The 22,733-nt window shown below is 44.0% G+C and overlaps 2 protein-coding genes and 2 long non-coding RNA genes across 4 annotated transcripts; 1 reads left to right on the top strand and 3 right to left on the bottom strand.

Moving 5' to 3' along the window:
- Nucleotides 1-1,793: 1,793 nt before the first annotated feature.
- LOC136512575 (uncharacterized) lies at nt 1,794-4,933 on the bottom strand. The gene is made up of 9 exons (XM_066506542.1): nt 4,622-4,933; nt 3,792-3,906; nt 3,606-3,715; nt 3,235-3,360; nt 3,042-3,162; nt 2,868-2,952; nt 2,667-2,780; nt 2,534-2,573; nt 1,794-2,187 (listed from the first exon to the last, which is right to left on the bottom strand). Exons 1-9 carry the CDS (start codon nt 4,799-4,801, stop codon nt 2,035-2,037), a joined length of 1,044 nt encoding a protein of 347 aa, XP_066362639.1. The 5' UTR covers nt 4,802-4,933; the 3' UTR covers nt 1,794-2,034.
- A 2,160-nt stretch (nt 4,934-7,093) lies between these two features.
- On the bottom strand, nt 7,094-10,070 carry LOC136511998 (uncharacterized). The gene is made up of 3 exons (XR_010772944.1): nt 9,931-10,070; nt 9,661-9,846; nt 7,094-7,621 (listed from the first exon to the last, which is right to left on the bottom strand). It is a non-coding gene; the product is annotated as an uncharacterized lncRNA (long non-coding RNA).
- LOC136511997 (AAA-ATPase At3g50940-like) lies at nt 8,799-11,401 on the top strand. Its single transcript, XM_066506009.1, has 2 exons — nt 8,799-9,918; nt 10,011-11,401. Exons 1-2 carry the CDS (start codon nt 8,935-8,937, stop codon nt 10,488-10,490), a joined length of 1,464 nt encoding a protein of 487 aa, XP_066362106.1. The 5' UTR covers nt 8,799-8,934; the 3' UTR covers nt 10,491-11,401.
- Nucleotides 11,402-13,583: 2,182 nt separating this feature from the next.
- Nucleotides 13,584-14,127, bottom strand: LOC136514502 (uncharacterized). The gene is made up of 2 exons (XR_010773663.1): nt 13,849-14,127; nt 13,584-13,755 (listed from the first exon to the last, which is right to left on the bottom strand). It is a non-coding gene; the product is annotated as an uncharacterized lncRNA (long non-coding RNA).
- Between the last annotated feature and the right edge of the window lie 8,606 nt (nt 14,128-22,733).

Below are 22,733 nucleotides of genomic sequence, written 5' to 3'. Positions count from 1 at the left end.
CGAACACATGGGCGAGGAGGTGGTTGAAGGCGGGGGTAGCCGTGGCAAGGCCTGGCGTGGAGGAGGCATTCGTCGAACAGCTGGGAGTGCATGGTTGACGCCCGGGTTGCCCGGCCTCGCGCCTCTAGCTGATCGACGAATTGCTCCCGCACGGCAGGGCAGAAGCTCTGAGACCACCGGCCGCGTGGCCGGATGCTGAACGGACGGCGCGGATCGGAGCCTGTCTGGATAGGTGGGGGCGGAGACGGAGCAGCGTGCACTACATCGGTGAGGGTACGAGGCGCTGGAACTGAAACGGTGTGACCAGCGGCGGCGTGTGCGGTGCGGGGGTTGGTCTGGGCTGCTGGCGCTGGCGGCGGCGGTGTGTGCTAGGGTCGAATGGTTTTTATTTAGGGTTTCGGATTCGGAGGAGACAGATGGACTGGGCCGTAAGTGTTGAAATATTTGGGCTGGACCCAACTTAAATTGATGCCTTGGCATCAAGCCCAGGGCTTTTCCTCAAAAAAAAAATCAAGCCCAGGGCTAAGAAGGCAACACAAAAAAACGGTAATGCTCTTAACCGGACGTCCATCCGTCCGGACGCTCTGTTGCTAGCCCACGACGCTAGCCCAACAACCCACGCTCCTTCGTTTCTCAAAAAAAGGATTCATCCATTTATTTCTATCCGCCCGTTCCCCTTCCTGCCTGCCGCCTCCGAGCGCACGACCGCTGGCCCTGCCAAGCGCTGTCCGTAGCCGCCTCCAAGGTGCAACGCTCGGGCACTGGCCTTGCCAGGCACGGTGCGTGGCCACCTCTGAGACGTGGCGCTCGGCTACCGACCCTACGACGCGCGGCTGCCCTCTCCAAGTCATGCGACCTCCTTGCTCGTGCGACCGATGCCTCCCTTTTCCGCGATGTGTAGCCATTGTCGCCGTTCGCCACCTATAAGCGTCGCCGGGCCACTGCCTCCAGTGAACAGAGCCTCCATTCTGCCGAGCAACAAGGAGATGTTTGTGTTGAAAGTGGATGTTACAAGAGTATTTTTCAATTGTTTTAGATGCTTTAGAGATATGTTGCATATGTTTTATATGGATGTTGTAAAAATAGATTAAGATATTACATATGTTGTAATGGTTGTACATGTATGATGCGAGCGTCCGTTTTAAATGTTTCATCTGTTTTTTTAAACGTATGTTGCAAGTATGCTTATTTGGATGTTGCATATGTTTCACACATGTGTTATAAGTTTTATCAAAATGTTTATATGTGTTGCAATGGCTTTTCAAGTGTTTTTATATTCTTGCAAGGATTTCAGATACATGTTTAATTGTTTTATCCGTCTTTAGAAGAATGCTACAAATGTTTTATCTAAATATTTTAAAAGTAGATTCAATATTACTGCTAGGACCCACCTCCGCGCGGGCACAGACGTTCGGACGGGGAAGCGGAGGGGGCGCAAGCGGGGGTCAGGTGGTGTGGGCGATGTTCGTGCGGTGCAGGCCCCACATGGGCGTGCAAAACGGAGCGCAGGACACGCGTCCGGCACTGCCGCAACAAAAAAAAGCCTGCCATCGCATCTCATTCTCATCTCAACAATCCTGCAGACTGCGGGTTGATCCAAATGCATGGAAAGTCACGGCATAACACATAACGGATTGCGGGTTGAACCAAGAAGATTCACCCATAACCTCTGCACAAACATAATACCCCGTCGAAGCAAATCTGTGGGCTCTACGAAGGCATTGGTGTCCAACAACTAATGTACATATACTGACAGTGGATTGTGTGACTAAAAAGCATGGAACACAGTTACGTTAGCCCACGGATTGCAATTCAGCATTGTTGGTCATCCCTGCAACCTCAGAGTTTACAGGCATACAGCAACCTTCTTGTTATGATAAGGCCCTCCAGAATTCAGGGATATCAGTCATCCCGCAAAAGGTTATATTATACAGTGCACTGCTGCAGCTTTACATAAGAACGCGGCAGCTGTGCTATGTTTTGTTCAGTGATTCAGCAGCAGATACATGATTTTCTTTTTACCCGCCTGTCTCTCTACCTGAACCACCATCTTTGGATCGCAGAAATGGGCGTCTGGAGGAACGGGGCGTAGCGGTGGATGTATGGATTCACAATCCTGCTGATTTTCGCCCAGGCGCTCTGGTGATAGCTGGATGTCACAGGAGCATGGTACATCAGCTTCAATACCTGCACGATAAACAAGCATGTGAAGGGCACTGGTAGGCAATGCAGCGTGTGTGTGCTGACCGTTAATACAAGTTACTTGGGAAAGAGCAGTAATACACCTAACAGACGATAGTTATAACTAATAACCTAGTTGCTATTGTCGACCAAATTCTAGCTGGTTGTTGGTGGGCAAAAAGCAAGGCAGAAGATAAATTGGATCTCTTGGAATTGAAACAATAACACAAACAAGGTAAATCAGTACATTTGGCCAAAGATACAGAGGTTAGGAATTACATGCAGCAAAACAGCATGCAAGTAAGAGATGAAATACAAAAAGGGAAGCCTGAACTTTTGGGGGCTAATTCACCTGCCAGTACATGAATGTCTGAATTATGCTACGGCGCCACCTGCAACCCAAAAGGGTAAAGATCAAAGATGTACTGTAGTTCCTAAGATAAAATTAAAACTTCACAATAGTATGGAAATCTGAATATACATACGAGAGCAGTGATATGATCAGAAGAAAACCCAAGGTAATTTCAGCATTTGAACTAAGGAGGCTCAGTGTAGTATTATTTGTCTCTACCCAAAGACAAGGCTCTTCCAGGTATTGCCTGAAAAAGACATCGACACAGTATTGAGAAATGGGAACTGGATACCAATTGTGCCAAGGATACAGAAACGAATCCACATACAGTTACCTATAGAAAGAGGATCGAGCAAAGTTACGCCTTAGGAATCTGGCAACATGATCAAGTGCCCAGCAAAGCACAGGTAGTGCAGCAGCTGTGAGAAATATAAAATTATGATGAGGCAAGCATATCCAAAAGCAGACATCAGAGACATGAATTTGCACGAAACAAGGTGCATCTTACTCTTCAAGTGCAATTGAGATGTGAAGAGCATAAAAGAGAACATTAAATGGATAAAATCCTTGGTTGCAAGTACAGACTGCAACCAAGCTTGAATTGCTGGCATGTTCCATGCTCTTGGTTTCTGTACACAAAAGAAAATTTAATCAAAGTCACATCATGCGAAAAGAATCTGGTAAGATAGGCAGGTAATTACCCCATAAGTACTGTATAGAGAATATCCTGATGAAAATATTGTTCCCAGTAGTGAAAGTTTGCAAGCTCTGTCAGCAAGGTGTTTTGGCAAAATAGGAAGCATTCCCAGACCAGCAACCACAAGTATCTGAAACATAATATTTCGGTCATGCCCACAAGTAATGAATCAAAAAACCACAAGTAAGGTTCAGAACAGTAACATGACAGGCTGATGAGTCAGCGGTCAAGAACAAAGAGAGTTTCCCAATGGCATGCCCACAAGGATTGCCATAGAAACAAGCAGAACAATGGAACTTGAAAAACCAGCTAGCATTTTAGACACATGCAATTAACAATTCAATAAACCAAAGAAAAGAGTGGCTTATCCCTTACCCATGCGTTGAGGGAGAAATGTATACTCCGTGCATCGAACCGTAAAGGGTTGGCAGCACTGTCTGTTTGTGTAGGTGGCGGCGGCGGCGGCACTGACCTCGAAGTAGATCCTACACAAGAAATCGATTCAGCTAACGATACATGTGATACAGAAACTGATGGATGTCCAAAACATATATGTTTTACCTGAATTAAGTGCCCTGACATTCTCGCTGGATGACGAAGACGAAGACCTTACATCTGGCCTGCTGGGCTGAGTAGAACCTGTGAATGACCTCGGCTCAACGACCAGATCATGGTCCTGTGGAACCAAAGGGGGGGAAATCAAAATGCATGAACTACTGTATTGCTTCACTCTTCAGTGTCCAGAGGCACACAAGCGATGATATTTATTAACTCAAAATGTGTACAAAAGCAAATGGCAAGAATTTGTTTTCCATTTTCTTAAAAGTCTGCATACAAACAAACTTGTTCTGTGGCCCTGCCTGCTCAACTGCATAACAGTATCCTGACTCAACTTATAGATGGGTTGTATGGATAATAAACTTACTAACTATGAATGAGCATACTGCATTCCCCATAATGAAATCACAAGCTTGAAGGAGTAGCACAAGCACCCAGGGTTGGAAGCAAGCAACACATGGAATCGATCGAACATGCCGTGTTCAGGTACAGTCTACAGTAAGCAAGCAGACCGTCACCTGCTAACAAAGCAGCGGGCCGCGACTGGATCTCTGCTCAGCCACTCGCTGCAACCAGCAGTCCAGCATATAAACCCGACGCTACAAGGCACGCTCCTGCAATCTGGACCTCAACACGACAAGCCTAAGCAAACCCCAGCACACGAATTTAGCAGGACTGCTATTCCGTACGGAAAGCGCGTCAGATCCTAAATTAGTGCTGCTACTCAGCGCGCGCGGACGGGTAGGGGAACAGCGGCGGCGGCAGAGGGGAAGGGGAATCGCGGAACTCCAGGGCAGGTGGATGGCGGCGCCAGCGGTGGAAGTGGAACTCACGACGTAGCGCTGGTAGAACTTGCGCTTGAAGTGGTCGACGACGTCGGGGCGGGAGGCGAGGTTCGGCGGGAGGAGGACGTTGGACCAGTAGTCGGCCCAGCGCGCGTCGCCCTCGTAGTCGTACGCCGCCGCCGCCGCCCGCTTCTGCTCCTGCTCCGCGTCGGCCGCGGACCCCGCCATCGCTCGCCGGGGCTGGGGGTTTTGGGCCTGGCGATGAGGACGGGACGGGGGACTGGCGACGCGACGCGAGTTGGGGAATTTTAGCTTGGCACTGGCGCACGCGATGGCGATGCCGATGCCGATGCCGATGCGAGGCAGTGGGCCGTGGGCGTGGGTGAGGGAGACGACAGGCGGGTACACGTGACTCGGCAGGCTGTCCTGTCGCTGGGTCGCGCTTTTCCTTGCCTTTCGCGGGCCGTGGGCTGTGGACCACGGCCCAATGGGTCCTTGGGGCCAGCTTGGTAGCGAATCGGATCGTGTCGGCATCTATGGCCCAGACCATTAGCGAAGTGGATCGTCTCTCGTGGTTTGTTGCCGTGTTGGGTGCACGGGCTGGGCATTCCCTTTTTGTTTGTATTGTTATTATTAGGTTTATTTGCCTCAAATTTTAATGATGATGAGGTTTGTGGGAATTCTAGAGCACCAGGTTACAAGAAAAGAAAAAGAAAAAGAAAAAGAGTAGCATCCAAGGATTCATAAAAGCAGTCTCCCGTTGGAAACACACCTCAAATGAAGAATTTTTTCTTTCAAGTACAATACGAAGAATCTTATGAGATCAATGGGGGAAAAACATGACCATTGTGAAGCACAGCGGAGACTTGCATTTCTAGTCAAACGTTATGAAGTTCAGAAACTGTTTCTTAGAGTTATCTAATTTCATAATTCACAATGATAGTAATATTAGGTTTTGGAAAGATAAGTGGTTAGGAAGCTTCGCTCAATGCCATCTCTCTATAATATTGTTAGTAAAAGGCATGTTTCAGATATTCAGGTCTTTAATTCTAGACTGCTTAATCTTACACTCTGTAGCAAAATAGAATGAGTTGGCCATGAAAGTTACTTTTGTGCAATTAAATGGCCAACAAGATTTCTTTTATAGTATAGTCAATCAGTCAATGTATAAACCGTTTGGTAAACCAAATTGTGTTGCTTGTTCGTAAGGCTATTTGGAAGCTAAAATTGCCCCTTAAAATTAAGTCTCCCTTTGTTCTTTATAAAGGAGGTAATTTTAACTCAACATGATAATCTTGTTAAGGAGAATTGAAAAGATGTTGAAAAATGTTGTTTTGCATCAATAAAGAAACCCTCAACACTTGTTTTACGATTGTCATGCGGCGTGTTTTCTTTGGAGAGCGGTTCATGTTGCTTTTGGTTACAACCACCAAGAAACACAATAGTTTTTTTTTTTTGGCATTGGCAAAACAAAGTACTCTAAATCTTGATCCCAAGTTTGTGTGGGAGTAAATGTAATCAATTACTATAGTATTTGGTTGAGCCGAAATGATAAGGTTTTTGACAAAAAGTGAATTTATTATTACTTATAGGTTATTTTTAAGGCCATGTGCTGGGCACGTTTTTGGTCCATCCTCTAAAAGGAGAACGAGAGGGTATATTGTACGTCACAGGCCGCAACAACGGAGATCTTTGCTAAGTATGAGTGATTGTTTTCTAATAGACTTAGTAGTTAGCACATAGTTTGGTGCATGCATGTATTTGTTTTCTTTATGAGAGCTTGCTACTATCAGTCAGATGCTATACTTGTAATAAAGGATGACTAAGTGCATGACTTGTGTAGAGGTCAGAATTAAAAAAAAATCATTTTTCTAAAACAAATGAGATCATCAATATATCTCTATCTCTAGCTCTGCATCTATCTCTATCTTGAGCTGTATCTCCGTCTTAAGTGATACAACATGTTCGCTTGGTCGTAAACGATCGTAAATTTCCAGCCAGAACGGTATTTTTCTCTCACACCAAAGCAGCCAGCAGTAATAATCCACGATCGTATACGATCGTATCAGCACCAGCCGAACAGGCTGATATTTAATCTATATCTATACCTAATATTAAAAACATTACATGTATCTATATGTAATATTAATCTATATTTTCTTGTATACCTAAAAAAATCTAAGAGGATTTGAATCGAATGAAGCACGGGCACATTCATAGTTAATAAAAAATATTAATATAAAGATTTCCAGATCAATTGCACCCAGATGTTCATGGTACCACAACACGACACGTCCAATTTGGCACGCGACCGATCCATCCTTTTGACTTGGCGTTCCACTTCCAAAACAATCGTGGGTACAGTCACTTGCAACTTTTGCCAGGAGGAAACAAAACTGGCACAGACAGAAAGAACACGGATACATATCCACGCACTCCGTCCTAAAATTAAGAAATCTTAAGTTTGATTAAATATACACAAAAACATAATAATGTTTATGATACCAAATAAACATCATTAGATTAACCACATCATATAGTTTCATGGTAAACCGGTTTGGCCTGTTCGCTTGAGCTTATTCCGAACTACTTTTCAGCCATGGAACAATGTTTTTTTCACAACGTTTCAGCATAAGCATCAGCATAAATCAAATTTCAGCATCAGCGAACAGGGTAACAGATGTCTGATACCATTTTCTAGTTAAGCTTGAAATTAGTTGATTCTACTTATTTTGAGAAGGAGGGAAGGTCTGTCCGCTCGCTTTCCAGCCTGTAGCATACTAGCATCCCACACTGTGATTATCTGATGGCGCCATCGAGCCGTCGACCAACCGCGTCAGGATCAGGCTCCTTCGCCGGCACGGAACGCGTGCGATTAACCGATTACCATTCCAGCACACGCCCCAGTTGAGCAGGTGCCCCCTGGATCTATCTGGTAGTGGGAATCAACAAGCGGAGACCTGGACCTGACCTGATCGGCGGGAGAAGCTTCCTGGCAATCTCACTCTCCATTCCAGTTCAGCGAGGAAACTTGCGGCGCACAGCACTCTGCGGAAAAAGCAGCAGCCTGCCGTTTCAGAAGGAAGCTTGGATGCCAAGGAAATACAATAAATCAAATGCTGCTTTTTCTTTTCTTTTATTCTTCTCTATATAATTATACAACAAACAATAAAAGAAATGCAGCTACTACTTGTCTTCTCATTTCATTCCTACTGAACCATGATGACTTTATCCAAGCACTAGTCTAAGTGCAGTGCAGTCTTCAGTGTGTGAACTCCGAATAAGCCCTTGTTTAGTTCTACCCCAACTTCCAAAAAGTTAAGTTGCTACAGTACCTGTCACATCGAATGTTTGCGGCCCGTGCATGGAGTATTAAATGTAGACGAAAAGAAAAACTAATTGCACAGTTTGGTGAAAAATTGTGATACGAACGTTTTGAGCCTAATTAGTCCATGTTTGAACACTATTTGCCAAATAAAAACGAACGTGCTACAGTAGCCCCAAAATCCGAATTCCTACAACTAAACACAGCCTAAGATCCAGTAGGATATTATTCAAAGTTGGGGGGCTTACAATCAACGGCTGGAAGGAACCAGAGCAGCTGACAAAAAGGAAGGTACTTATTCGCGCCTCGAAAAGGCATTTTAAAAGCCTCCATTATTTAGTTCCCCTAAAGTTTACTCCATATCACATCGAATGTCTAGACACATGTATGAAGTATTAAATATAGATTAAAAAATAACTAATTCCATAGTTTGTGACTAATTTACGAGATGAATTTTTTAAGCCTAATTAGTCAATGATTTGACAATATGGTACTACAGTAACACATGTGCTAATGAAAGATTAATTAGGCTTAATAAATTTGTCTCGCGGATTACTGACGGATTCTGCAATTTGTTTTTTTTATTAGTATCCGAACACCCCATACGACACCCCATGTGACATCTGATGTGACACCCCAAAACTTTACGCCCTGGATTTAAACAAGGCCTTAACCTATAACTAATGAAAAGAGAGATTTATTATTCACAGTTGGACACAGGTCCGGGTATGCGGTAATGCATGTGAAGCCCTCCTTCTCCTTCTCTGACCAAGACCGCACTCAAGGAAGTTGGAATAATCTAGTGATATAAACTATTCCTTTTAGACGAAGTCATCCATCACTTGACCCCTCCCAACTCACTCACGCCTATAAAAGCCACCCATCCCCAGCCCGCACCCAATTCTCCACCTACTCTCCTTCCTTAGCAACAAAGCAAGCCAGCCTGACCCTCTCACACCACTCTCACTGTTCCACACCAAGATCCAAGAGCAAGAATAGGCAAAAAGAGTAGGGGGCAAGGAACTCGCTCACCACCATGGCGTCCTACGACAAGGCCTTCGAGTCCTACAAGAAGGCCCTCACCACAGCGGCATCCGTCGCAGCGTCCATGATGCTGGTGCGCAGCGTGGTGAACGAGGTGGTGCCGCCCGAGGTGCGCGAGCTGCTCTTCTCCGGCTTCGGCTACCTGCGCTCGCGCACGTCTTCGGACCACACCATCATCGTCGAGAAGAAGAACGACGGGTTCGCCAACAACTACGTCTACTGCGCTGTGAAGACTTACCTCACCACGCGCATGAACACTGACATCCAGCAGCGCCTGCGCGTCAGCAGCATGGACGAGAATGACAAGATGATGGTCAGCATGGATGAGGGCGACGAGATGCTGGATGTTTATGAAGGCATGGAGTTCAAGTGGCGCCTTGTCTGCAAAGACAACTCAAATGACTCCATGAACGGCAGTCACAGCGAGTCCCAGTTCTTCGAGTTGACCTTCAACAAGAAGCACAAGGACAAGGCCCTCACATCATACCTCCCATTCATTTTGGCCACAGCCAAGGCCATTAAAGCCCAGGAGAGAACTCTCATGATATACATGACTGAGTACGACAATTGGTCCCCAATTGACCTCCACCACCCATCTACATTCGACACGCTTGCCATGGACCACAAGCTGAAGCAGTCCATCATCGATGACCTTAACAGGTTCATGAAAAGGAAAGATTACTATAAGAAGATTGGCAAGGCATGGAAGCGGGGGTACCTGCTGTATGGTCCACCTGGGACTGGGAAGTCAAGCCTAATCGCAGCCATGGCCAACCATCTCAGGTTTGACATATATGATCTCGAGCTAACTGCGGTCACATCCAACTCAGACCTCAGGAGGCTTCTTGTTAACATGGGCAACCGATCCATTCTTGTGATCGAAGATATTGACTGCACCATAGAACTGAAACAGCGGGAGGAAGGTGAAGGACATGACGAGTCAAATTCTACAGAACAAAACAAGAAGGAAGGCAAGGTGAGTACTAACTTTCAATGTACAAAACCTGTATCTTCTCGATCCCACCACTTCCTCACTTGTCCTGACAAGAATTTGGATTTTCTGAACAGGTAACGCTGTCTGGACTGCTCAACTTTGTTGATGGGCTGTGGTCAACAAGTGGGGAGGAAAGGATCATCGTCTTCACAACCAATTACAAGGAGCGCCTCGACCCGGCACTGCTGCGGCCTGGAAGGATGGACATGCACATCCACATGGGGTATTGCACCCCAGAGTCTTTCCAAATCCTTGCCAACAACTACCACTCTATCGAGTACCATGACACGTATCCAGAGATTGAGAAACTGATCAAGGAGGTGACGGTGACACCCGCAGAGGTTGCTGAGGTTCTGATGAGGAATGATGACACTGATGTTGTGCTTCATGATCTTGTTGATTTCCTGAAGTCAAAAATGAAGGAAGCCAATGAGATCAAGACTGAACACAACGAAGCAAATAAACAGCTGGATGAGAAGAAAGTCGACGAGGATAATGGCAAAAAAATAAAATCCAGTGAAATTCCTTCCAGAAAAGAAGATGAAAGCAAATAGCGGTTTGAGAGCAAGACTGAACACAAGGAAGCAAATAACCAGCTGGATGAGGAGAAAGAGAACAAGATATTGAAAAAAAATAAAACCCAGTGCAGTTCCTTCTAGAAGAGGAAAGAAGATGAAAGCAATGCATATCGTATTTCATATAGATTGATCCTACAGGGAATCCATTGGCGTATGCGAGTGTTTGCATATTGTCAACATTGTGTTTTTGGACCAATGATGTGTACTGGTACTTGCAGTGCGTCTGCAGAGTTCTGTTCATACTTGTTTAGTAGCATGTATGGAGAATTACAGATATGCAAAATCCATATGACAATTTACATGAAACTGCAAACATGCCATTGCCTTTCAAACACCAACCTTGGAAAGTGTAAAGCAGTACTTAATGTTATTCTGCTATCTAGAGTCATTTCCTGTGGATGTCCTGCATTTCACACGATCTCCACAATTTTTTCCTTGCCACATCCAGAGATTGAGGAGGTGACCAAAGAGGTGATGGTGACCTCTGCATAGGTTGCTGAGGTTCTGATAAGGAATAGTGACACTGGCATTGTGCTCCATGATCTTGTAGATCCCCAGAAGTGAAGACAAAATATGCTAATTTAACCACAAATGGCCACAAGGGTGCAAATAAACATCCGTATGATAAGATAACAGAGACAATAAAATCCCTGGCAAATTCCCTTCAAAAGGAGAAAGAAAGGAAAGGAAGGCAAGAAGTGAAAAGCTATTAGCAGTTTGTGTCGAAAGTAACGCTGACCAAACAATGTGCATACAGATGTAGATAGGCTGGTGATACTAGCGTTCCACTGGCAAATGTGTGATTGTTTGATGACTAAAAGCATTGTGCCGATACTTAACATTGTGTATCCACGGAAATTAATTTGAATGTGCTGTCTCAACATTGAGTATACGAATCTGCAACATCAATATGGCATTATATATACCTTTTGCCCATAACCGAAACGAGGTGCCTTCCATTTCCCATTGCATAACAGAAGACATACAAAGATACAATTCTTACTCTTACAAAAGACGATAGAATAGTAACAATTAAGAACAAGACAGGCCCGAGCTAAACCACCTGGTTCCCTGGTTCAGATACCTAAGCCTAGGTACCGGAAAAAATGTTGGAATGAGCAAGATTAGCCACAGCTCATCTCAATATAATCGGGACACTAGGACAGGAACATAAACAGAAGCAAACACGCCATTGCGCCGTCAAAGGCAACTTCGACTAGCGGGCCACTTATATACAGTTACAATTAGCGAGCTAGATTGTTGGAACCAAAACCAAACAGTTAGCGGACTAGAGCCACATACAGCGGCAGTGGTGCGTTATCGATTCCCCAAAATTGACCCCCTCATCTAACGATCGGAACGCATCTATCTAAGAAGAGAAGGTTGGTTTTACCTCGAAATCGTGGCACAGCTCTCGGGCATGGCATAAACGTCGCGGCAGGAGGACGACGGAGCAGTACCCCGCCCGCAGCCCGCTTCTGCTCCGACAGCACCCGCACCATCCTTGATTGGTCAAGCTGGTCCTGGTGTCGCTGACGCGGCGCCTCGCGGGGGTTCGGCCCGTCGACGCCGAGGGGGAAAGGGAAGTTAGGCACCGCCGACGCCGACTACGATGCCGATGCGACCGCCTCCTGCTTGCTCCGCTGCGGGCTGCGGTCCGTGTGCCTGAAGCCTGCTAGCAAAGCGGTAAGCCCGGCAACCGGCTACCAGGCCGCTTATAGCATTTCTGGCCTACCAACTACTCCAAACAATGCTCAGTACTGAGAATCTAAGGGCCAGCTTGGTAGAACTAGCACGATAGGCGCGCTCCGCTGCGCCCGTTCGTTGAGCGCACACATATTTATATTTGCTTAATTAGATAACCTTAGGCACTAAGCTACATAGTGTGAGCATATAAGACAACAATAGATAATTTCAATTTGCATTCTATGAACATAAAACTGGCAGTCCTTTCTCATATATGAGAGGTACGCTTATGTACTTGTGCTAACTCATATTAAAAGGAAAACATACTACAAATGGTTGTTTGCTCATACATTAGTAGTTCCATTTCAAGTAAAAACGTATCCAGTACAGACCATCTCGCTGCGGAAACCTGATGCCTCGTTAAGAACCAATGAACTGTTGACTAAAATATGTACCAAGTGAACGTAAAACTTTGAAACATCCTGGAAAATTATCTGACAATCTAAAGACAGCGGCATGAGTTTGTCCAAATCCAAATGGAGACATGTGGTTTACCTTCGTTACCTTAGTTAAACTGGTAACAATCCACATACAACATAAAGGTGATGATCAAAAGCATCTGGACTCATTATCAGTTTATGCATAACACATGTCATCATGCTGTGGGTATAATGTACAAATCAATCATTAGAAAATACAAAAAAGGTTGGTGAACATAGTAAACCGAAGAAATATTTGGAATGGAGCATACATGGATATTGTAAAATTTCTTTGGATCAGGGCCTACAGCCAATAAACTGATGGCTAAAAACTGAAGGAGTGTGTAGATTTTTCATGTCCAAAGAAGCAGAATGAAACCAAATCAAGCTTATTTTGTTAGAACTTTTTCGCACACACATGGTAGTGTGGAAAACAGTGACATCGCTGTGGCTTGAAAAGGAACATTGAGGCAGACCAGAGCATGTAACTACAATCATATCCAACTCAGTACCTCACTTGTGTTGGAGATATGACCACTTGTTTCTGAACATTTCAGCCAAAGCAAGGTAAGACACTTGCTGGTGTGATGAATGCACAAGAACAGAAACCAATTTTAGCTTTGTGTATGCATCCATGCAGACATGTTTGCCAATCAATGAAAGAGGAAAAACATGATGAGATTTTACTTCATGCGAGTAAAGCAAGATGCATGAGATGTTATCAATGATAAATACAGGAAGGTGCATGAGATGTCTAAGAGGCACAGAATAATCATGTTGCATGTTATCAATGATCTTAGAGCATGGATTTGTCATTCCTCTCTAGTTGTAACTTAATATTACCATTTTTTGAAAGAGATATTTACTATTACCAATTTGCTATGACACCAAAATATGGAAAGAATAAAGCTATAACATCTGATCAGCAGAAGCCAAGATTACTATTGATTCTACCTGTACTTGTAATTGACCAAGACCACACTGACAAAGAGCGAGGGATGCGCCTTGGACAAAATAGCGTTCAGTTTGGAAGGGCTCAGCATCCTAGTTCAATAAAGGTAATTACATCTGCTTCTCTGTAGTGTATTGGACTAGGTAGTCATCTTACGAAATGAGCAATTGGAAAAAAATATGTAAGGCAAATCAGATGTTTTTCTTCATTTTTAGACCTTGTGCCAGCTTGGTAGACATATGCAGTTGCCTAGTGCTTGCCCTGGCAATCTGTATCTTGATATGGCAGCATCCTCTGAAGATCCTGATGCCACTTGCATGAAAGTGAAACTCAGTAAAGAAATAAAAGATCTTTCTAAATATGTTTTTTTTGTACATCTATATATCATTATAACATTATTTCATAACGGGATAACATGATACACTAAGTTGTGCTGCAGTTTTTTAGGACATGTACATAGGATGATGTCTCATTGTTCACTGTTGTTTTCATTTGTCTAAAATCCAATAGGTTGCGCAGTTTGATTGTTGCTGAAGCACGTAGGCCAATGGTGTATTGTGTGACTATGATTTGTGTCCAAATAACTCCAGTACGAAATAGTTAAAATATAATCCATGAACTTTGATGCATCACTCCGATGCCTTGTTTGAACCAATAATCAAATGCTACATGTAGAAAGAGAAAGAGGCTTGATGTATCTGAACCTAATGGATGGAAAATACGTTTTGTTTTCGATTCTTCTAAATCAGGTACATATGAGATTTGATCAACAACCAAGGTTGACTAAACACAGAAAGCTGGAAGCATATTTGTCTGAATAGTGCTGACACAGGTTCAGTAACTGAAATGTAAAAATGCCAAACGCTATATGTAATCAATAGTTTCGTTTATAAGACTGGAAATAAATTTGGTATACCTAGTCATGAGCTGATATGAGTAGAGAAGGTAGAATAGAAAAAACAAAACTGTTTTTTGTTGAACCAATCCTAAAAAAGAATCATAGTGTGCCTCTTTAGTTATGTTAGCACAGTAACTGTGACGCCATACATATTTTCAGGCAAATTGAACTCATAAATTGCAAGGTTTAGGAGATTACCTGAAGTCTGGAAGGTCAACCAAGCATTAGAGCCCAAACCCTAGAACAGGAATCGAAGTCAATTCGGGGAGAAATCAGAGAGGCAGAACAAAATTACAAAAATGGAGGACACTGGAGTACCTGAGAAACGGTGCTGGCCCTGAGGCCGCTCATCACTGTCCTCGCCGTTCCAACTCAGGCCGTGTTGGGTAGATGTAACACCCTAGGTGTTTGGCTTCTACAAAAGTGCATTTCATTTCATAAACATGTGCATCATCTATCTCATCATGCCATTGTCACTGAAACATACATATGCAACATTCGCAATTCTATTTGTTTCATACTTGATTTGCTTGTGAATGGTAGTAGTGCAACATGTGAATGCAACATGAATTTCTCATACCTTGAAACATGGCAACATGGTAGGAATGTGGCAAGTTAAAATTGCAACAAAGGCATGAAACATGTAAAACATGGAATTGCAACATTTGAGTGAATTGATTGTTTTGTTGCTTTATCACATGTGATCATTAGAAATTAGTATAGCACTTGTGTAAAGTGGTTGATTATGGTCTAATACACCTTAACTACACTTAGGGTAATTGATGGGACATTGTTCATGTGGATCAAAATGACAAAAATGCCCTCAAGTAGATGTTTGACTTTGAATGACCCTTAGAGGGACACTGTTTGACTGATTCAAAAGTCCAACCTAGAGATCTTGCATGGCTGTGCACCCTTTACCAAAGTTGTAGCCAATTTATCAAGGAACAAAAGTTGTTTTATGATCAACTCATGAAAATGTGTGGAACAGCCTCAAACATGGCCCATAAGTCAGAATTGGGGTGGAATTCTACACTTAGAATTTTTCTAAGTCCTTAAGACGATTTTCAGTTTCGTGTGTCATTGTTTGGAGCCTTATATCTCCCTAACCAGGCCGAACCAACTTGAGCTCCAATTGACAAAGTTGTTGTACTCATTTAGATCTTCAATTTTTTTAACAATACCATGAACTAGATCGTCACCGTTTGGGAGTTATAGGTCATCAAAGCCACGCTGTCAGTCATCACCATCGAGTACTGAATCGAAATTTCATTTTGCTACAGTGAACCGACCGTCAGAAGATCACCGCCGCGTGTTTGCCACCCGTCACCGGTCTCCTGCTCACGCTACCACACGTCGTGGGTGTCCTGGCGCTGCTGGCCACGCCTTGAACTCGCACCCGCCTGCCCGATGCACTCGCCGTTTCATTTGCATCTCCTTCGCCTCCACCGCGCGCAGCGACAAGCCGTAGCAGCTCCTCCATTTCTGACCGAGCTTCGTCATCGCCTTGCACGCTTGCCACTGCAAAAACACGTCAGCCATCTTGTCCCTAGCTTCGCCGTGATCTCCTCTACCACCTCCACCTCTCAGCCAGGTCGATTGGGGCCTGGTAAGGGCGTATTCGCCATTTCTTCCACCGCCGCCATGGCGGGACCTCGCCGGAGTTGGCGCTCCACGCGGCCAACTACCACCGTGGCCTTCCCATCCCCTCCTCCTTGCTTGGTTAGCTTAGTAGTGAACTCTAGGAAGCTCGTACCGAGCTTAGCCGCACCCTACGGGGTCGGGCCTCGCCGGAGCCGGCCAAACCGTGGTCGTGCGCTGCCATGGCCGTCGCCACCCCCTCTAGCTACGGTAATCACTACAATAGATGGTGCCCCTAGGTGCGCACGGGGGAGACGAACATGTTGGCACCGTTGACCTCGCCGGAGCTATCACCGGCGACGAGCTATGCCGCCGTCCTTTCTTCCTCCCCTATCTGACTCACTGACTCGCGGGGCCCCTTTGTCAGTCGCTGAAGCGGAGGCGGGAGCCAGCATGGGCCATGCCGAGTTCTGGGCCACGCTGAACGCTGACGCGCGCGCGTCGCGGGCCACCGACTCTGTCCGGGCCAGCCCAGTAGATCATTAGGGTTTCCATTTTTGTTTCGTTTTATTCTTTTTCACAGATTTGTGTATATATTCAAAAATATGTATCTCCTAGTTGGTAGATCCAAATGATGTGGTTCCAATTTTGTTGAGTTCATGATAATGTCTAGTTTATATTAAAAATATAATTTATGCCTTGTTCTGTTATGAAAAATGGAGTTGATAATTATCTCTTTTAATCATGAAGGAAATAGGGGTAATTATATCTTTTTCTATGTAGCTCCAAATGGCATGAAATTTTTATGGTGTACTGCTCATATCATGAATAGCTTGTATTTAAATTTTCATACATTTTGGACACTGTATGTAGGAGTTAGGAAATTCTCTTGTTTGCATGGATGGATCTTGTGTGAATTTTCATAATTTTTCTATAGATCCAGTAAAGGTAAAATTTGGTGAGTGCTATTCTTATGCTAGAATGATGCTAGGAAAAATGTGAAATCTGTTGCTTGACACTTTTCATTATGGTTTCCTAATTATGCTAGAAATGGCCCTGCCATCTGTTATTTTTGATACAGCAAGTTTTGCTTGACCAATTGCTTTGAAATTTTTATGGTAGTCTATGTGAAGCATGAGATAGCTACTGTAAGTTTTGTAGATTTTTCTGAATAGTTTTACTATATGTTGCTTTAATCACCTAATTAACTAAATAAATTAGAAAAGGACATTAAATAATTTATTTAGAGGTTGGCACTATACTTTCTGGTGTTCCTCAGATATATGTAATAAGTTGATAAACTTGGTTTGGTCCAATTATGCTTTTGCATCATCACTAAATAATTAATTTAGTAAACCTATCATTTCTGGATAGATTCTATGTTTGACTTAATTCGATTTAGTTAACTTAAGAATCATGCTTTGATGTTTATAAATGAATTATAGAGAATTTCATAAGCTTTCCAGAATGTCCTCTTGCAAGTCATTTGAATTTATAGAACTCGGGTTGTGATTGAATTACGGAACAACTCGTTTGCATGTAAAACCTTAACTTTGAATTAAGTATGCCTTTACTATTCCTAAGCTTGTGGTAATGTTCCTAGGTGTTAGGCCTTTAACTGAAGATGAGCACCTTTATCTTAGGTTATGCAAGTTAGGTAAGTAGATCTCGTTCTTCAAGTTAAGTTAGATACATGTTTTAAAGTGATTTGAATAGAGCTATTCTTAATCGGTAAACGAGTGTCCAGTGATGTTTCGTTAAACACTTACTGTGATCCATTCATCATGAGCATCATGTCATTCCTTATGCATCCATGATATTTATCTTGTGCATCGGCATGCAATAGGTGTACCAGAAGGTGTGACACTGTTGGAATTCGAGGAACCGAGCGGGAAGCAGCAGCAGCCAACACTGGAGGTTCAGGAGGTGCAGCCCATGGGAGAGGTGCCAGACGAGGTCGCCATTGAGTGCCCTGGATCACCGTCCATGCAACTTTGTGAAAGGCAAGCCCCGGAGCATATTAAGCCTCATAATTTCCGAAATACAGTTAAAGTATTATTGTTACATATATATATATATTGTATTAAGTTTAGGTGTTGGATGCAAACACTTGCTGCATTGGTTATCCAATCCTTGTCTAGATATTGATGCCCTGAATCCTATGTAGCTTCAGGTTCGTGTAGTGCTTAGCCCTAGCTTAAACGCGGTAGAAGTCGGGTGATTTCCTGTCACCTGCGAGATATAGGGACATACATATGGCACGGTTGGCTATATTTGCTATCGTGGAAAAGAACCTGTCTTAATTTGAAATGAAGACCTGGGCAGAGGCTTACCGGTTTGTAGTGACTCCGTCTGTGTCGCTTAAGGACTGAATCTTGAAGCCTTTCCTATTCATGTTGAACGCATGCCTCTCTCTTAGTTGGCCGTGTCCGAAGACCGACCGCGAAAGCCGAGTAGCTCAACTCAGGCCGGGAGTCGATAAAGTATAAAGTACGCCTCGGAAGGGAGCCGTAGGCGTGAGTCCTAAGGGCAGGTGATTTAAAAGTCCTGATCGTCCTGGCAGAAGGGTAATCCCTGAGAGCGCTGGCGCTAATCGAACCCACGAATTTGGTTCCTGAGTTGTCCCAAAAGTGACCCATGGCTACCCTTGCAAATGTATGTCAGGGTGAGAGTTAGGAATACCCCCTCAGCTGAGTTAGTAATTCGATTCGAGTCGCCGATCTCTCCCGGTTAGTGAGAACTTGACGAGCTTATCTCCAAGTAGATACACTAAATAACATAATGGTTCGGAAATGATGATATGATGATGACAGCCTTATTATACCTGCTATGGTTAATATTGTTTGCTCCTAATAAGTGAGTGCTCTAGTACAGGTGCAAATCTAGTGGACAGGTAAATGATGATAAACTTGATGCGAAGTTTAAATTGGTTACTATATTCATAAGCTCTTTTATGCAACTGTGTCCAGCTAGCCCACTTCATAAGCCTTGCATGAACCTTGGTGTCTTTTATTTTGGTTTGGACTGGGTAAGTCTAGCTGAGTACCTTCTCAGTACTCAGGGTTATCTCCCACCTGTTGCTAGATGACCAGTTCTACTTTGGTTGCTGCAAGTATTGCCTTCTCCCGGCTGGGGATGAAGACTAGACCGTTGGGCGCGGTCTCTCCTAGTTCTCGTATCTGAAGATGCTTTTGTGGGACATGACTGAGATCTGGCAATGTATTTGAAACTATGAAGTTATGTACTAAACTATGTTGCTTCCGCAAATTCGAACTTGGTTTGTAATATTTTATTTGAACTCTGATGGATGTAATCCGAATGCTACTTGTGAAATGTTGTAACGAATGATGTGTTGTGTTGAATCACTACGATCTTGGTTTGTACGTCGAGAGTTGGTTGAAATCCTTCGTGATTTCCGGACTACCGGGATTATGGGAGCTTAAGTACAGGAATTTGATTACTTCGGTGATTGTTTTTGTACTTACGTTCTTATGATTTGGTCGGTTCTGTTACAGCTGGCATCAGAGCAGATTCGACACTAAACATGTCATTTGTGTATTTAAAACAAAAGTATTTGTGAAAATTCTAATTAAATACTAAGTATTGTCAGTGGTCATATCCCCTTATGCCCAAATAAGGACTCTTAGGTGGCTTATTAAAGTACTAACTTGGGGGTGCCTGCTTGTTTCTGTTCGTTGTCCATACGGCGTGCTATTGTATAGATGCCATCCGCTTGGGTGGTAATGTATGGATCGAATACCTCTACGGTCTGGTAAGTGGGAGTTGTGAGAGCATGACCGTCCAACCGTCGGTCTAGGGGAGAGTAGTTGTGGTTGCTCGCATACTTACATGTTCGATCATGTATCTATGAGAGTACTTAAGTGTGGGTATCTCTGTCGGGTAGCTGTGATACTAGAGTATATACATCGGGGGATGTATGTACGAAAGTATTTAGTTTACTGCTTACTTTGCATGTCTTTTGGGAATTATTGGGCTGAAATGAAATTTTATGTAGGTACACTAACAACGTATCATTGTAGATCGACTAGCTACCGTATACGAGAGAACGTATGTATGCCACTGTATATTTCGCTAGCCTTTAAATTTTTCTAGGTTTGTGAGGACGTACGGATCGTGCATGCATCATGTTCAAGCATACATAGCATTTTGCATTACTTCCTCCGTTAAAATTGATGGTCTCGACTAATTAAATTTCGTATCCCTTAAATGATTTTTCCCCTTACGTTGCAACTTTTTGCTACAGATGGCGCGCACGAAACACACTGCTCGCAAGTCCGCTGGAGGCAGGGTGCCTCGTCACGGTTAGCTCCTCGTGAGCCCCGTCCAGAGCCTACTGAGGCGGAAAGGCTAAGGGCAGAGCTAGCCCAGGTGACTGCTGAGAGGAGTGTAGCTCAGCACTGTTTGGAGCAAGTAACACAGGAATAGGATCAAGAAAACCCTAGAGGTTCAGAGGTTGACAGTTGCTCACCACAACTATGAACGTATGTTGATTCATGTGCTGAACCAACGGAATGAAGCCTGGCACGAGGATAATGTGTTGAGAGCGCGACAGGTAGAACTAGAGCAGCAGTTGGCAGCTGCCGAAGAGTATAATGACCATCTCCATGAGGAGGTTCACCTGTTACACAATTAGCTTCACCCTCTCCTGCCCCCTGATGATGAGAATGACAATGAGGATGAGATGGGCTCTGGTGTCATCATGGCTGAGGATGATGATGACATGGAGATTAATGGACCTGAGGACGTTCCACCTGATGAGGAGGAAGATGAGGAGTTAGAACCTGCTAGTGATGAAGATGGAGGAGAGATCTTTGACACTGACTTCGAGGACGATGCGTAGTTTAGCTTACTACTTCGCTCATGCGCTAGAGATAGTCTTTTGTTGATCCTCATGCATGAATGAGTAGCTTTGTAATAAGTTAATCGTTGGGATGTAATATCAAACCTTAAGTTATCTTTGATGTCAGTTGGAACCTCTATGGCTTGGATGTAACCTATCAAACATGTTATGCTCCACGTATGTGAGCCTTTGATAATTTTCGTCTGTGCGGTCTATCGATCTCATTGCTGGTTAAGTTCATCGCATTAATGTGTCAATTGATGCGCTTGATGCGTTGTGTGATTGTGATGGATGATTGTGCCTCTGTTGATAGTATAAATTCATTTTCTCTATTGGAGTCAGTTTGGCATAATTATACAATTCATCTACAAAATTTCCACATCATCAGTGCTCATTGGCTATACATTTTGCAGATGGCTTATAATCTTCATCGCGGTCGTAGCCTTGGAGATGAGGAACAACCACCTCCTCCACCGCCCACACCAGCTGAGCTAATGCAGACAGTCATCGAAAGTCAGCACATGCTAGCTGAGGCTATGCGCCAACTGGCTAACCGTGATGACCGACATGTCCGCTAGGGACCCCAAGCCGAACCAGTATAGCAGCTTTAAGGACTTCATGGACACAAAGCCTCCTATCTTTCGAGAGGAAGAAGAACCATTACAAGCTGATGAATGGTTGAGTACGATAGAGCAAAGGTTTGGATTGCTCTGATTGACAGAAGGTATGAAGGCCTCGTATGCAGGACACCAGCTCCAAAGGCCCTGTAGGCATCTGGTGGACCCATCATAGGACCACCTTCCCTGCAAACGTCGAGATAGTTTGGGACCAGTTCCAGACAACTTTTAGGGGACATTTTATCCCTCCTGGTCTCATGGCCATTAAGCATACCAAGTTTATGAAGCTAACTCAAGGCAACAAGAGTCTTACTGAATACCTCTAGGCATTTAACAACCTGGCGAGGTATGCTCCCAAGTTTGTTGATACTGACGCCAAAAGGATAGCTAGTTTCAAGAGGGGACTTTCCCCTAAACTGATGAAGTCTATGGGCAACTGCAAGTGTGTTACCTTCAACGAGTTTATCAGTGACACCCTGACTCAGGAGAATATGATAGATATATGCTGCTTTCAAGACCTGTAAAGAAACTTTGAGGCAGATGCTTCTCAGTCTAAAGCACCAGTGGTATCCAAAACCCAATACCATCCACCCAATGCTAATGTCCGGTATCGCCCACCTCAGAAGAAGATCAAGCTAAAACTGGTTTCCGCAAGGGGTACATAGTTTCCTTGCCCAAGAATACCTCTGGACAGGGTAGCTCCAATGTCCCGCCAGCAAACCAGGCCGTGTTGGAACTATAACAAGCCTGGGTCACTGGGCTAGTACTTGTCCCTATCCTCCCAAGCAGAATGCTCAGGGAAACATCCGTCAGGGGCGTGTTCACTACACTACTGTGGAGGAAATTCCTACTGGTGAAGTGGTCACCGCTGGTAAGTTCCTTGTTAATGATCACCCTACAGTTGTGCTTTTTGATTGGGTGCTTCACATTCCTTTGTGAGTTCTACTTTTGCATCTATGCATAAGATGAATGTGATTACAATTGTCAAGGGTGGTTATTGTATTAGTGCTGCTGGAAATAATATCATGACTAACTAAGTAGTTAAGATGTAAAGATTGAGATTGGAGATCCAGAGTTCCTTATGGATCTTGTAGTTCCTACCAGGGGGTAGGAATCGATGTAATCCTAGGAATGAAGTGGATGAG

The sequence above is a fragment of the Miscanthus floridulus genome, chromosome 16 (genome assembly GCF_019320115.1).
Source record: "Miscanthus floridulus cultivar M001 chromosome 16, ASM1932011v1, whole genome shotgun sequence".
Lineage (NCBI taxonomy): Eukaryota > Viridiplantae > Streptophyta > Magnoliopsida > Poales > Poaceae > Miscanthus > Miscanthus floridulus.
This window is presented reverse-complemented; position numbering and strand designations above follow the sequence as displayed.

Bases quoted from the DNA above. Each gene is read 5' to 3' on its own strand.
- LOC136512575 (XM_066506542.1), bottom strand. From the start codon at position 4,801: ATGGCGGGGTCCGCGGCCGACGCGGAGCAGGAGCAGAAGCGGGCGGCG. The intron at 2,953-3,041 runs GTAAGATGCACC...TATTTCTCACAG, and splicing joins ATCTCAATTGCACTTGAAGA to CTGCTGCACTACCTGTGCTT. The intron at 2,188-2,533 runs GTGAATTAGCCC...TTTATCGTGCAG, and splicing joins AGACATTCATGTACTGGCAG to GTATTGAAGCTGATGTACCA.
- LOC136511997 (XM_066506009.1), top strand. From the start codon at position 8,935: ATGGCGTCCTACGACAAGGCCTTCGAGTCCTACAAGAAGGCCCTCACC. The intron at 9,919-10,010 runs GTGAGTACTAAC...TTTTCTGAACAG, and splicing joins AAAACAAGAAGGAAGGCAAG to GTAACGCTGTCTGGACTGCT.